Source organism: Mobula birostris, chromosome 23 (genome assembly GCF_030028105.1).
Source record: "Mobula birostris isolate sMobBir1 chromosome 23, sMobBir1.hap1, whole genome shotgun sequence".
In the NCBI taxonomy this organism is placed as follows: domain Eukaryota; kingdom Metazoa; phylum Chordata; class Chondrichthyes; order Myliobatiformes; family Myliobatidae; genus Mobula; species Mobula birostris.
This window is the reverse complement of record NC_092392.1, coordinates 61,775,975-61,789,637: the sequence shown is the minus strand read 5'-3', so window position 1 is coordinate 61,789,637 and position 13,663 is coordinate 61,775,975. Positions and strand designations below refer to the sequence as shown.

Below are 13,663 nucleotides of genomic sequence, written 5' to 3'. Positions count from 1 at the left end.
TTAATTAAATGGCAATCTGTTTTTGGAGACCTGGCCGTCAAAGTGTTTCAATTGTATGTAGTAAAATATACCTGTATCTGGAAGGTCCAACTTCTGGTAAGTCAGTATCCTGGCAAAAACTACACTATGAAGGCAAAAGAACACTCCAAGCAACTCCTCGAAAGGGTTATTGAAAAGCACAAGTCGGGAGATGGATGCAAGGAAATTTCCAAGTCACTGAATATCCCTTGGAGTACAGTTAAGTCAATCATCAAGAAATGGAAAGAATATGGCACAGCTGTAAATCTGCTTAGAGCAGGCCATCCTCAAAAACAGAGTGACCATGCAAGAAGGGAACTGGAGAGGGAGGCCACCAAAAGACCTGGAGGAGTTACAAGCTTCAGTGACTGAATTGGAAAGACTGCGCATACAACAGCTGTTGTCCGGGTGCTTCACCAGTAACAGCTTTATAGAAGAGACACAAAGAGAAAGCCACTTTTTTTAGCAGTTAAAAAACACTCTCATGAAATCTTGGCTAGAGTTTGACAGAAGGCATGTGGGAGACTCTGAAGTCAGCTGAAAGAGAGTTCTATGTTCTGATGAAACCAAAATTGAGCTTTTTGGCCATAAGACTAAAACGCTCTGTTTGGCATAAGCCAAACACCTCACATCATCAAAAATACACCATCCCTACCGTGAAGCATGGTGGTGGCTGCATCGTGCTGTGGGGATGCTTCACTGCAGCAGGCCCTGGAAGGCTTGTGAAGGTAGAGGGTAAAATGAATGCAGCAAAATACAGGGAAATCAATACAGAGAACTGTGACTTGGGAGAAGTTTTGTTTTCTAGCAAGACAAATGACCCCAAGCATAAAACCAAAGCTACACAGCAATGGCTTAAAAACAACAAAGTTAATGTCCTGGAGTGGTCAAGTCAGAGTCCAGACCTCAATCCAATTGAGAATTTGTGGCTGAACTTGGAAAGGGCTGTTCACTCTCAATCCCCGTGCAATCTGACAGAGCTTGAGCAGTTTTATAGAACATAGAATAGTACAGCACAGTACAGGCCCTTCAGCCCACAATGTTGTGCCGACCCTCAAACCCTGCCTCCCACATAACCCCCCACCTTAAATTCCTCCATATACCTGTCGAGTAGTCTCTTAAATTTCACTAGCGTATCTGCCTCCACCACTGACTCAGGCAGTGCATTCCACGCACCAACCACTCTCTGATTAAAAAACCTTCCTTTAATATCCCCCTTGAACTTCCCACCCCTTATCTTAAAGCCATGTCCTCTTGTATTGAGCAGTGGTGCCCTGGGGAAGAGGCGCTGGCTGTCCATTCTATCTATTCCTCTTAATAACTTGTATACCTCTATCATGTCTCCTCACATCCTCCTTCTTCCAGAGAGTAAAGCCCTAGCTCCCTTAATCTCTGATCATAATCCATACTCTCTAAACCAGGCAGCATCCTGGTTAATCTTCTCTGTACCCTTTCCAATGCTTCCACGTTCTTCCTATAGTGAGGTGACCAGAACTGGACACAGTACTCCAAGTGTGGCCTCACCAGAATTTTATAGAGCTGCATCGTTACCCTGCGACTCTTAAACTCTATCCCTCGACTTAAGTAAAACAAGAATGGGGAAAGATTGCAGTGTCCAAATGTGCAAAGCTGATTGAGGCCTATCCAAACAGACTCAAGGCTGTAATTGCTGCCAAAGGTGCTTCCACTAATTACTGACTTGAAGAGGGTGAATACTGACACAATCAATTATTTTGTGTTTTATTTTTGTAATTTACGTCACTTTGTAGAGATCAGTTTTCACTTTGACATGAAAGGATCTTTTTCTGTTGATCAGTGTTTTTTTTAAAAAGCCAAATTAAATCCACTGTGTGTGATTTACTGTTGTAAAACAATAAAACATGAAAACTTCCAAGAGGGATGAATACTTTTTGTAGGCACTGTATACTTGAACTAACCTTGCAGGATTATTTGAAGAAAGTAGCTAAGACGTGTGTAGTAGTGCTGATGTTTCTCAATTTTCTAAAGACATGCCCACATGTAGAGACTAATTTATTTCAGTTGCATTGGTAATCAAGGGATGAGAATGATAGATGGATGGATAGTAGTTATATATTCAGACTGGGCAGTCTGCACTGCAATTATTTATTTTACTTGGTTTGACTTTGGAATGATGAACACAAATTTCAAAATTATGAAGAAAGCAATACTGAGGAAAATTGGAAGAAATGAAAAGAGAATTTGAATAATCTTGCTGGAAATTTTAAGTAAATGCTACTGGCCTGCTGAATGTTTCCAGTATTTTCTGTTTTTATATTAGTAAACTGCATGTGAATTTAATCTATAAAGGCCTTCCATCATGGAGAAGTGTGAGGTATTAGATATTTGGAAAGAATGTGGTGGTTAGTGCAGCACTTTACAGTATGGTGACCCAGATTCAATTCCCACCGCTGTCTGTAATGAGTGTGTACGTTCTTCCTGTCACCACATGTGTTTCCTCTGGATATTCCAGTTTCCTCCCACAGTCCGAAGTCCTAGGTTAATAGGTCATTGTAAATTATCTCATAACTAAGCTCAGATTAAATCAGGCGATTGCTGGGTGGTGTGGCTTGAAGGGCTGAAAGGGCCTATTCCACACTGCATCTCGAAAATAAATAAATTGAACTGAGGAAGCATGACATAAAAAATACAAATACCGTAGGTACCAAGCACAAAGCCATATTAAATATATTGATTACCTTTTTTTAGGTCAACTGTGTATTTTTTAAAAATGAATACAATAAAATTAAAAATGAAAAGCTGATATCATTTGTAGTGAATTTAATACGTTAAGTGGAAGCCAATTGAAATAACAAATTTATAAAATTATTTGCTTAATTGTTCTGAGCAGCAAAATGGACTACTACTGCTCCTACTGTTCCTCAGATCCCACAATTTTAAAGTCCAATGAATTTTGCTACTTGGTTTTTTGTTCTTCTTCCTCATCCTCGTAAATTTGATACTTTTAAGATATCTTTGCTTCTTTTAAGAACATCCTGACTGAATTCTCTTGTCCATTTTCTGTTCCTCTAATTATAGAATCATAAAGCTGTGCAGCATAGATATAGGCCTGTCTGCCCACCACATCTGTGCCAGTCATCATGCCTATATAATATAGTCCCAGTTGCATACACCAATTTCATATCCTATGTAAAATTCAAATACCTGTCAAAATGCCTCCTGAATGTTTTTACTGTTCTACCTCCACCACCATTGCTGGCAGCACATTCCAGATTCCAGTTATTCTGTCTGAAAAATTTACTACCAGATCTCTTTTAAACCACTTCCTTCTCACCTTAAACTTATTTTCTCTAGTTTTAGACGCCCCTATCATGAAAACAGATGCTAGCTAGCTACTTACCTCTGCTTAAAATTTTACTTACGTACCACTATCATGTTACCTCTTAGCTGGCTTTACTGCAGGGAAAAGAGATCTAGCCTATCCAATCTCTCCTGATAACTCAATCTACTCAATTATTGTGATTTTTTTTCTCTATCTCAACCATATCCTTTCTATACTGTGAGTGGGAAACCAAAATGGAGATTGAAAAAGAGAAGGGGAAAGGGGGAAGAATGAACACAAGTTAAAGAAATTGATGTTCACGCCATCAGGTTGGAGCTACACAGGTGGAATATGAGGTGTTGCTACTCCAGCCCGAGTTTGGCCTCATCGTGGCCATAATAGGGGAAGCTGTGAGCCAACATGTCAGAATGGGAGGTTGAAATGAAATGTGTGGCCTCTGGGAAATCCCACCTTTTGTGAAGGAGCACAACAAAATGGTCCCCCAATCTACATCGGGCGCCATTGATGTAGAGGAAGCTGCACCTTTGAGCAACGTATATAGTAGATTACCCATATTTCAACTTGCTCATCCTTGGTTATGGCTATTACACAGTTTGGTTTCACCATTTATGCTGGTAGCTAACTTTTCTTGTGCATTCTCTTTGTATCCTTAATTTTCACTTATGTAATTCTTTTGTCGTCAGGTCTGTTCTCACTAGTCTTGCTATACAATTGCAAGAAAAAGTTTGTGAGCCTTTTGCAATTACCTGTTTTTCTGCATAAAATGTGGTCTGATCTTCATTTAAGTAACAATAATAAACATAATGTACCTAAACTAATAAACACAAATAATTGTACTTTTCATGTCTTTATTGAACATATTGTTTAATCATTCACAGTCCAGGCTGGAAAAAGGTAAGTGAACCCTTGTGGTTAATAACTGGTAGAACCTCCTTTAGCAGCCATAACCTTCACCAAACCTTTCCTGTAGCTGCTGACCAGACTTGCACAACAGTGAAGAGGAAATTTAGACTTCCTCCATACAATATTTCTGGGATACCTTGCATGAACAGCCCTCTTCAGGTCATGCCACAGCATCTCAATTGAAATAAGGTCTGGACTCTGACTTGGCCATTCCAAAACACAAATTTTCTTCTTTTTAAACCATTCTGTTGTTGATTTACTCTTGTGCTTCGGGTCGTTGTCTTTTTGCATCGTCCAACTTCTATTAAGCATCAGGTGATGGACCACTACCCTGACATTCTCCTGTAAAATGTCTTGATACAAATTTGAATTAATTGTTCTCTCAGTGATTGTAAGCTGCCCGTGCCCTGAGGCAGCAAAGCAGCCCCAAACCATGATGCTCCTTCCACCATGCTTCGTAGTTGAAATGAGGTTTTGGTGTTGGTGTGCAGTGCCCTTTTTTGTCCAAGCATAGTGGTGTGCATTTCTGCCAGAAGGTTCAACTTTTGTCTCATCTGTCCACAGAACATTGTCCCAGAAGCATTGTGAAACATCCAGGTGATCTTTTGCAAACTTGAGATGTGCAGCAATGTTTTTTTTTGGAGAGCAGTGGTTTCATCTGTGGTGTCCTTCCATGGACACCATTCTTGTTCAGTGTTTTTTCTTATAGTGGACACATGAACAGAGATTTAGCAAATTCTGGAGATTTCTACAAGTCTTTTGCTGTTATGCTTGGGCTCTTTTTCTCCTCCTCCAGCATTGCACATTGTGCTCTTGGTGTGATCTTTGCAGGACACCCACTCCTAGGAAGAGTAGCAATAGTACTGAGTTCCCTACATTTGTAGACAATTTCTGTTATTGTGGACTGAAGAACACTCAGGTCTTTGGAAATGCTTTTGTAGCCTTTTCCAGCTTCATGCATCTCTACAATTCTTCTTCTAAGGTCCTCCTGAAAGTTGTTTTGATCAAGGCATAGTGCACATGAACAGATCTTTCTTGAGAAGAGCAGGCTCTGTCGATAATTGTGACTTGGATAAAGATCAGACCACATTTTATGAATAATTAATACAGAAAACCAGGTAATTGCAAAGAGTTAAACTTTTTCAAGCATCTGTTCATGTCATGTAGTCTTTCTTGCTTTGTTTCCTTTTATCTTTCCTCAACCACTAAGCTCTGACTAGTGAATCAAGTTGTGCTGATACTTCATTTCAAAGGTTGAAAGGTTCATATTTATCAAAATATGCAGTGTACAACTCTGAGATTTTTCTCCGGATAGCCGCAAAACAAACAAAAACTATGGATCTAGAAGTCAGTTCAGAGAGAAACAGTAAACCCCACTCTCCCCATATGAAACACAAGAACATCGGCTCCCAACTCCCCCACTCCCGGCACAAAGATCTTAACAAAAATCCAACAAGAATATCGGCCCCAAATCCCCCTCCCCTGCACAAAAAAAATCAGTGAGAAAGAACAGACAAAAACACAGAATATAAAAACCATAAGACTGAAAAAGTCCGTAGTCCACATCCATAAATGCAGAACCTCAGTAACATCCTCCAACATCATCGAAAGAGACAGACATTGCTTGAACACAGAGGCCTACACCCAGGCCACTCAGGTCCTTTCTCCAGCAGCAGAGCGGCGATCGTCCACACTGGCTCCTTCTCAGTATCAGCGAACAGAAGGCAGATAGTCAACACTCACCCTCTGCGTTCACCTCAATGTTTCAATCTTCCTCATCGCTTTAGTTGGCAAATAATGGAAGCTTTAACCAGTGAATGGGAGTCGAACATCAGGTCACACTCCATCTCTTAGTTTCTTCTCCTCGAGGCTTGTGCTCACTGCTTCCCATAATCTTCTCGGAGACCGCAAAGCACAGGATCACTGCATCGATCTCCAAACTGTAATTAGAAGGCTCTAACAGAAACACATTTAAGATGAATGAATATGCAACAGTTGTCACTGACATTATAAAGAGAGTTGTAGGTGAGTGTGTCCCCACAAAACCATTCAGAGTCCTTCCCCAACCAGGAGCCCTGGAGGATCCAAGGGATCTGCAATCTGCTAAAAGAAGTGAATAAATAGATTTGTGGTCTATCTAGAAGTTGTCAACTGAGGGAGCATTGCACACAGGCACCATCTTGACATTTCTGTGAACTGTCTTTTTTTTCCATTTTTGTCTTTGAATTTATTTTTATCATGTTTTCTTATTGTCACAATATTAAAATACTCTCTCCCCTACATGACATGCTCCAGTACTATTTTCATGCATTATTGTCTTTTTATTTTAGTTTGCCTTCCTAAATATCTTTGCAGTTGAACTACCACCTAAGATTTCCAGCTTGGTTTTCTCCTTTCTTATTCTATCCTTATGCTCCCACGTCCCTTTGCCAAAATTGTTCCTCATTCAATTACTTTGATCTTATTGCTCTTCATCTTTTCAACCTATATTGTATGATGTTATGATTATATATGTTTAGTGTCTCCTAAACAATTCCCTACTAAAATTTTATGCACTTGATGCACCTCATTTTCCAGAGCCAGGTCCAGCCTTCCTCGGTGGACAAGAACCATACAGCTCCAGAATGTTATTTCTTGAAGATATTTTAGAAATTCTTCTTCCACCCTGTCAAAGGCTGATGCTATGCAAGCACTGAAGATATTAAGTGTTGCAATTAGTAAACAAGTAACAGCATACTCCGACACCTCTCAAATCATTGTTGGGGGCTTCATTCAACCTGTTTGAAGAAATCTCTACCCAATTATCAACATATCACCTGCAGAACCAGCGATCCCAACACATTTGATCTGTATACCACATTTCGGGAAATCTGACCATTGGACTGTCCTACCTGCACAGAGACAGAGGCCAAAGGGCACGGCTCCAGCGGTAAGGACAACAAAGAGGTGGTCTTGGGAGGCAGACGAGTGGCTATGGGACTGCTTCGAGTCAGTGGATTGCACCGTGTTCAAGGACTAATCAAAGAATCTGAATAAATGTTCCATGGTTGTCACTGACTTTATAAAGAGAGTTGTAGATGTGTCCCCAACCAGAAGCCCTGGATAAACTGAGGGACCTGCAATATGCTAAAGGCCAGATCAGTGGCATTCAGGGCCTACAGCTAAGTAAAATGTAAGAGGGCAGGTATGACCTCTGTATTGCGATAAGATGGTGGCATGTTCCGACACAGTGGCCACTCCGGGTCCAACCACAGGTGCAATTGTTCGCCCTTTGTCTTTTTTTCTTTTACAGTCACATGACACTGCCAGTTATCAAAACATCAAATGCTGTAGGTCTACACCATCAGCGAGTTGCTTGATAATGATGGAACTGCACTTGGTTGGACCGTCTTGCTGCCTGTTACAGAAAGGTGTCAGTGTGGGAAGGCTGTGTGCAGTCTAACAGCAAGTGGTTGTCTTGGATGTTTTTCTTGTGATCACAAGACCCTGTTGGACATTGGTAATGTAGAATACTGCAAGTCCAATTCACTGGTTTATTGTAAGACCAAGATGGGGCGCTGCATGGCCTCAATTGTAGCGTGGACTAGGCCCCATGCCACAGGCTCACCTGTTGCAGCCGCCCTGGAGAAAAGGTGGAGTGGCACAGCGTCATGCTGGTTTTGTGAGCTGGCCCCTCCCATCAGTGTTCGCTCGGTGTACGTTGAGCTGGATTGCATTGTCTGCAGATTGCTGTGGGCTTGTTCTTGCTGACAACATTCAAGCACTGTAAATCAACAGGACGTGACACTCAGGGACTTAGGCTGTATTTTTTTTGTGTGATTGTATGTTTACTGCAGCCTTATGTGCTCAATGCGTCTTGTGCTGTGTATGACTGTTGGTCCTTTGCACCTTGAGCATGGAGAATCGCTGTTTTGTTTGACTGTATTCATGTATGGTTGAATGACAATTAAACTTGAACTTGCTAAGTAGCAATTCCGAACCAAACTTGAATCATGGAAGAATGCTCCACAGCAGTGGCAGGACCTGAATGCTATCACCTCCTGCAAAGTGAAACCAAGTGCGCAGATTTGGCACGTCATCTAAAATTTCTCTAGATGCGTGGTGGAGAGTATACTGACTGGTTGCTTCGAGGCCTGATGTGGGAACACCAATGCCTTTGAACAGAATAAATTTTAAAAACTAGTAGATACAGCCCAGCCCATCATAGGTAAAGCCCTCCCCAGCTTTGAGAATATCTACAAAGAGTGCTGTTGCTGGAAAGCAGTATCCATCCTTAAGGACTCCTACCATCAGGCTGTTGAACCAAAGTGTATAATTCTACTCACCCCAGCATTGAACTGATTCCACAATCTATGGACTCACTTTTAAGTACTCTAAAACTCGTGCTATCGATATTTTTATACTTAGTTGTTATTCTTATTATTTATTTTGTATTTGCATTTTGTTGACTTTTACACATTGGCTGTTTGTCCATCTCTGTATGGGGTTCTTCACTGATTTTGTTGTGTTTCTTTCCATTCATCATGAATGTCCACTAGAAAATGAATCTCAGAGTGGTATATGTTGACATATACACTTTGATAATTTACTTTGAACACACCCAACAATGTAATGCTCCCTCTACTGTTTCCTAGCTCTAACCAGATTGTTTGATTCCTCTGCAACATCTTATCTCTCCAATACTTATATACTCTTTTAATACCAATCACTGCTTCCTTCCTTCCTTTCTTTCCTTTCCCATTTTGGGCTAAATGTCTATCCAGGTCATTCAGTGTCTGGTAGGTTTCAATGAAATCATCCCTTCATCCATTTGAACTCCCAAGTACAGGCCCAGAGACATCAAGTGTTCCTCGTATGTTAAGGTTTTCATTCCTGGGATCAATTTGTGAACCTCCGCTGAGTCCTTTGTAGGATTCATGCATCTTGCACTGAGTTGATAATTTTACAGCAGCACTTGATGTTTGGCACTGTATCCGTCCATGGGAATAACCACTGGACCAGAGAGTCTCATGTTATGTAGCTGCTTGGTATGAATGCCAGCAAGGATCTTTGCATCCTTTTCCAGACCTCCTTTGCACATACACAGTGCACAAAAAAGTGACTCATTGTTTCATCTACCTCATTGGCGTCTTGAGGGCTGATTAACCCACCCACCTTGGACATTCTTCTCTCCCATCAGACAGAAAATACAAGTCTGAAAGCACCTACCTCCAAGATGCAAGGGCACCTTCTATCCCACTGTTTTAAGACTATTGAATGAACCACTAACATGATAGTGATGAATTCTTGGTCTTTCACTCTACCTTACTATACCACTTGCACCTTATTGTTTACTATTTTCTCTATATTTTGCTTTGTTTTGCATTCTGTTATTGTTTTGCCTTGTACTACCTCAATGAATTGTTGCAATGAATTGATCTGTATGAGCAATATGCAAGACTAGCTTTTCACTCGGTCTTGGTACATATGACAATAATAAACCAATTTCAATTCCATCTGGAGTGAGAATCAAATCGTTCAGAAAGCATCTGATGTGGAATACCTCGCTCCTTGCCAGTCAAGTGAGGTCTGATGGTGAGGCATTCCGCCAAGTGGATTTGACAGTCTGCTCGGTGGAGCCATCCCATAGGATCCATTGTATTCTTCTCCCAACATGCTCAGAGAACAGTCAATGCTGACCACTGCCTAAAGGATTTGTGGTCGTGTGTTTTTTTTTCTGAAGGAACATTTCAGTGAAGGACAAGTAATGCAGCAAAGTCCATCTGAGTGGAAGATTGTGAGGCGTTGAGGCCATGCCCATCCATCCAATACTTGGGACATAGTCACACATGATGTTACATATGTTGCTTCTATGCACAGCTTAATGCAGCTACACACAAAAGTGGCCATCAGGACAAGGACGACGTTGAGTATGCTCCTCCCAACCCCTCTCTCAGGAGACTTGTGCACCATGGTTTGCTAAATATAAACAGGTAAAACAGAAGATGGTGGTCACAATAGAAAAGCAGGGTAAGAACAGTGAAGCTGAGATCTCCTTGATTTGATGAATAGGGCCTTGCCTGCTTTGGAGAGGACATAATGGTTCAATATGTGCCCAGTTGTTCTTGGACTTTGCCTATCCACTCCAGTGATTTTTTTGCTGCACACCTGGTCTACTCTAAACCTCAAGCACCTTGAGGGAATCTGTCTTCACAATGAACAAATAGAGAATCAGTTGAGTTAGTTGCCAAAGAATGTTGCCTTGCTGTTCCTGTAGTTGACTCTAGCCCCTGAGGCCATTTCAGAGGGATCACAGATGCTCATCAATCTGCAGACCAAGTGTGGATTGAGAGGTGAATAGAGAGGCTTTGATCTGAATGACTCTTTTGCCTGGTATTGTCATTCCTCTTATGCCCATGTCCTTCCTCGTGGATTCAGCTTTAGGTTGTGCCACATAAAACGAGATGGGAGAGTGCACAACCTTGTCTAACTTATGTATTTTATGACTTTGAAATCAATCTGTCAATTCATTAAGCCTCTTTCTTTGCTTCCTGTTTCCCATTGCTTAAAAGGACATTCCATTTAGAATTGAATGAATAAAATTGGACACTTTTACAACCAAAATGTTGTTGTCTTTTAAGTGCTGCAGTATAATGTTCTGTATGTACATATTTTAGATGACAATCTTGAAGTGAATGTATTAACATTCTTGTTAACTAGAACTCCCGTTGTAAAATAACTACCAGCAACCATATAATGAAAAAAGATTTTTTTTCAGAAACATATTTTAACCAGTTTTTATTCTTGAAATGTCCATTGGGCAAAAATGAGCTTGCCATAAAAATAATTTCATTGTGTTCTTTCTAATAATGAAGACTGTACTGGACATAGTTTTGATGGTAAACTTAGTTGATTTCTATATCTGGCTAGATTTGTTTTGCTGATTATATTTAATAAGTATTTTTAAAGAAATTAATTATTGCTGATAATAAGTTTAGAGGTGAGTTCAGATACGTTATATGTGAGCTTGAAGTGGATTTTCTTCAAAAATGTTGAAAATGCTAATTTGATACAGATACTCAATGCATTACCTGTCAGACACCAAACAGTATGTTTATATTGTTTTTTGTTTTAATTTCAATCAACCCCCCTTTCACCTCTCCTTCTGATTTTGTTTCTGCTTTATGGTATACTTCGCTGGGACAAACCCGTTGGCTTTCACAGAGCCAATTGTGAAGAATGGCAGGCCTGCAACATCGCACAGTATGCACTCCTTTCTCCATCAGTACGCAGGCTCTTTCAAAAAGCCCCCTCTACGGAGACCCCATAGCGTGATTGGTGGGAGCCTTGGCTCTTTCATTTCCATGCCCAGGAATGGTGGTGGTAGACTAGGTGATTACCAAGAAATTGTATGTCTGTATAGTTTTGTTCCACCTAATTGTTTTGCACAATATTAACCTAGCTTGTGCGTGTGGTAGTTTGCTATCATAACCGTCGTTTTGTGTATATTGCTGGCTATAACACTGTCAAAACGCATTTTCTTTTTATTTTCTGCATGTTTTTTGTTTCTTTGCAAAATGTCAACATGGATCTCCCAGGTGAGTGCTGGTAAATTAATGTGTAATTTGTGTCTGTCAGTATAAATGAAGTAAATAAATGTATATATTGTCTTTTAAGGCTGTCTCCAAGAATACTTACATAATCTCTAAATAATTTGGGATAATTGAACTTGATGATTGTCGATAAAACTGATTTACATAATTTGGCAAGAACATATTATGCATGTTAGTGGATTATACAAACACTTGACTTGTAAATGATTTTAAAATGTCATTGTTAATGTTTTATAATATTCTGTAACAGGCATTATCCAGTGAGAAATATATTTACGTGCATCTTAAAAGAAAAAAAATTACTGGAGTTGAACACATTTTGAAAACTTAAAGGCTGCAGTAAAAAGTGTTCCTGAGGAAATAAGTAATCACCAGTAAATTGTCTTGAGTCTCAAAATGTAGTGCACCAGCTTTAAGTGTAGCAATATTTAAATACCTAAACATTTGATGAATAACAATATAAATAATACTGATCATAGGTACTATTTGGGAAAAATAATGTTCAGCTAATATGACCTAGCATTATTTTAATGATAAATACTGATTACAGTAATAAGGTCATTTAACCCTCTAATTACAAAAGTGATTGCATTTCAACTGATTCTATTGAAGCTTAGAAATTCTTAATGTAATCAGTTTTATTATAGACAGTTGGATATTTGAAGTATATGGTGGTACTTCATTCAAGGATCTATTTTTGTGTGGGTGACGGCCTTTGCCCCCACTGACTCCCGTTGCCTAGGGTGAATAGCCGTCGACCCCGCCAAACAGTTGCAAATGCTTTGGTGCGGATAAGATGTGAGTCGCCCAATGATCAGCCATGACACAAATATGAAACAATATACAAAGTGCGACTAAAGAATTATACTTCATAGCAAATTTTGGTGATGGGTTAGTAGCAACAACTAAAAGAAAAGGCACCACATAAGTAACTTATCAGTCTTGTGCACATAATATTTTAATACGTTGGAGCTCACGCCTCCGATTCCATCCACAACGTCCTTCCGAGACACCGGCCACCCTCCGAACCCCTGAGGTCCGGTATCCGCTGCCCTGGAACCGCTGTCCATTCCTCACATGTCCGTCCTCTCAGCTCGCCTCCCGAAAAAGCCCACGCTCCTCAACTCAGCACACACATACAAGATAACAGAACATGATTTCCATTGGCTAACAAATGAATACAGTTAACACACATCAAAGTTGCTGGTGAACGCAGCAGGCCAGGCAGCATCTGTAGGAAGAGGTGCAGTCGACGTTTCAGGCCGAGACCCTTCGTCAAGACTAACTGAAGGAAGAGTGAGTAAGGGATTTGAAAGTTGGAGGGGGAGGGGGAGATCCAAAATGATATAAAAAGACAGGAGGGGGAGGGATGGAGCCAAGAGCTGGACAGGTGATTGGCAAAAGCGGATACGAGAGGATCATGGGACAGGAGGTCCGGGAAGAAAGATGGGGGGGGGGGGACCCAGAGGATGGGCAAGAGGTATATTCAGAGGGACAGAGGGAGAAAAAGGAGAGTGAGAGAAAGAATGTGTGCATAAAAATAAGTAACAGATGGGGTACGAGGGGGAGGTGGGGCCTAGCGGAAGTTAGAGAAGTCGATGTTCATGCCATCAGGTTGGAGGCTACCCAGACGGAATATAAGGTGGTGTTCCTCCAACCTGAGTGTGGCTTCATCTTTACAGTAGAGGAGGCCGTGGATAGACATGTCAGAATGGGAATGGGATGTGGAATTAAAATGTGTGGCCACTGGGAGATCCTGCTTTCTCTGGCGGACAGAACGTAGATGTTCAGCAAAGCGGTCTCCCAGTCTGCGTCGGGTCTCGCCAAT

The 13,663-nt window shown here is 40.8% G+C and overlaps 1 protein-coding gene across 5 annotated transcripts in view; it reads left to right on the top strand.

Moving 5' to 3' along the window:
- The window catches only part of cdk17 (cyclin dependent kinase 17), a 224,671-nt gene that overhangs the window by 127,085 nt on the left and 83,923 nt on the right, over positions 1–13,663 (top strand). For 4 of the 5 annotated variants that reach the window (XM_072241456.1, XM_072241455.1, XM_072241453.1 and 1 more), the window contains one exon: positions 11,447–11,614. The exons of the other annotated variant lie outside the window; for it this stretch is intronic. In XM_072241456.1, the coding sequence (XP_072097557.1) occupies positions 11,447–11,614 (168 nt within the window). The remainder of the gene's footprint in view (positions 1–11,446; positions 11,615–13,663) is intronic. 5 annotated transcript variants of the gene reach the window in all.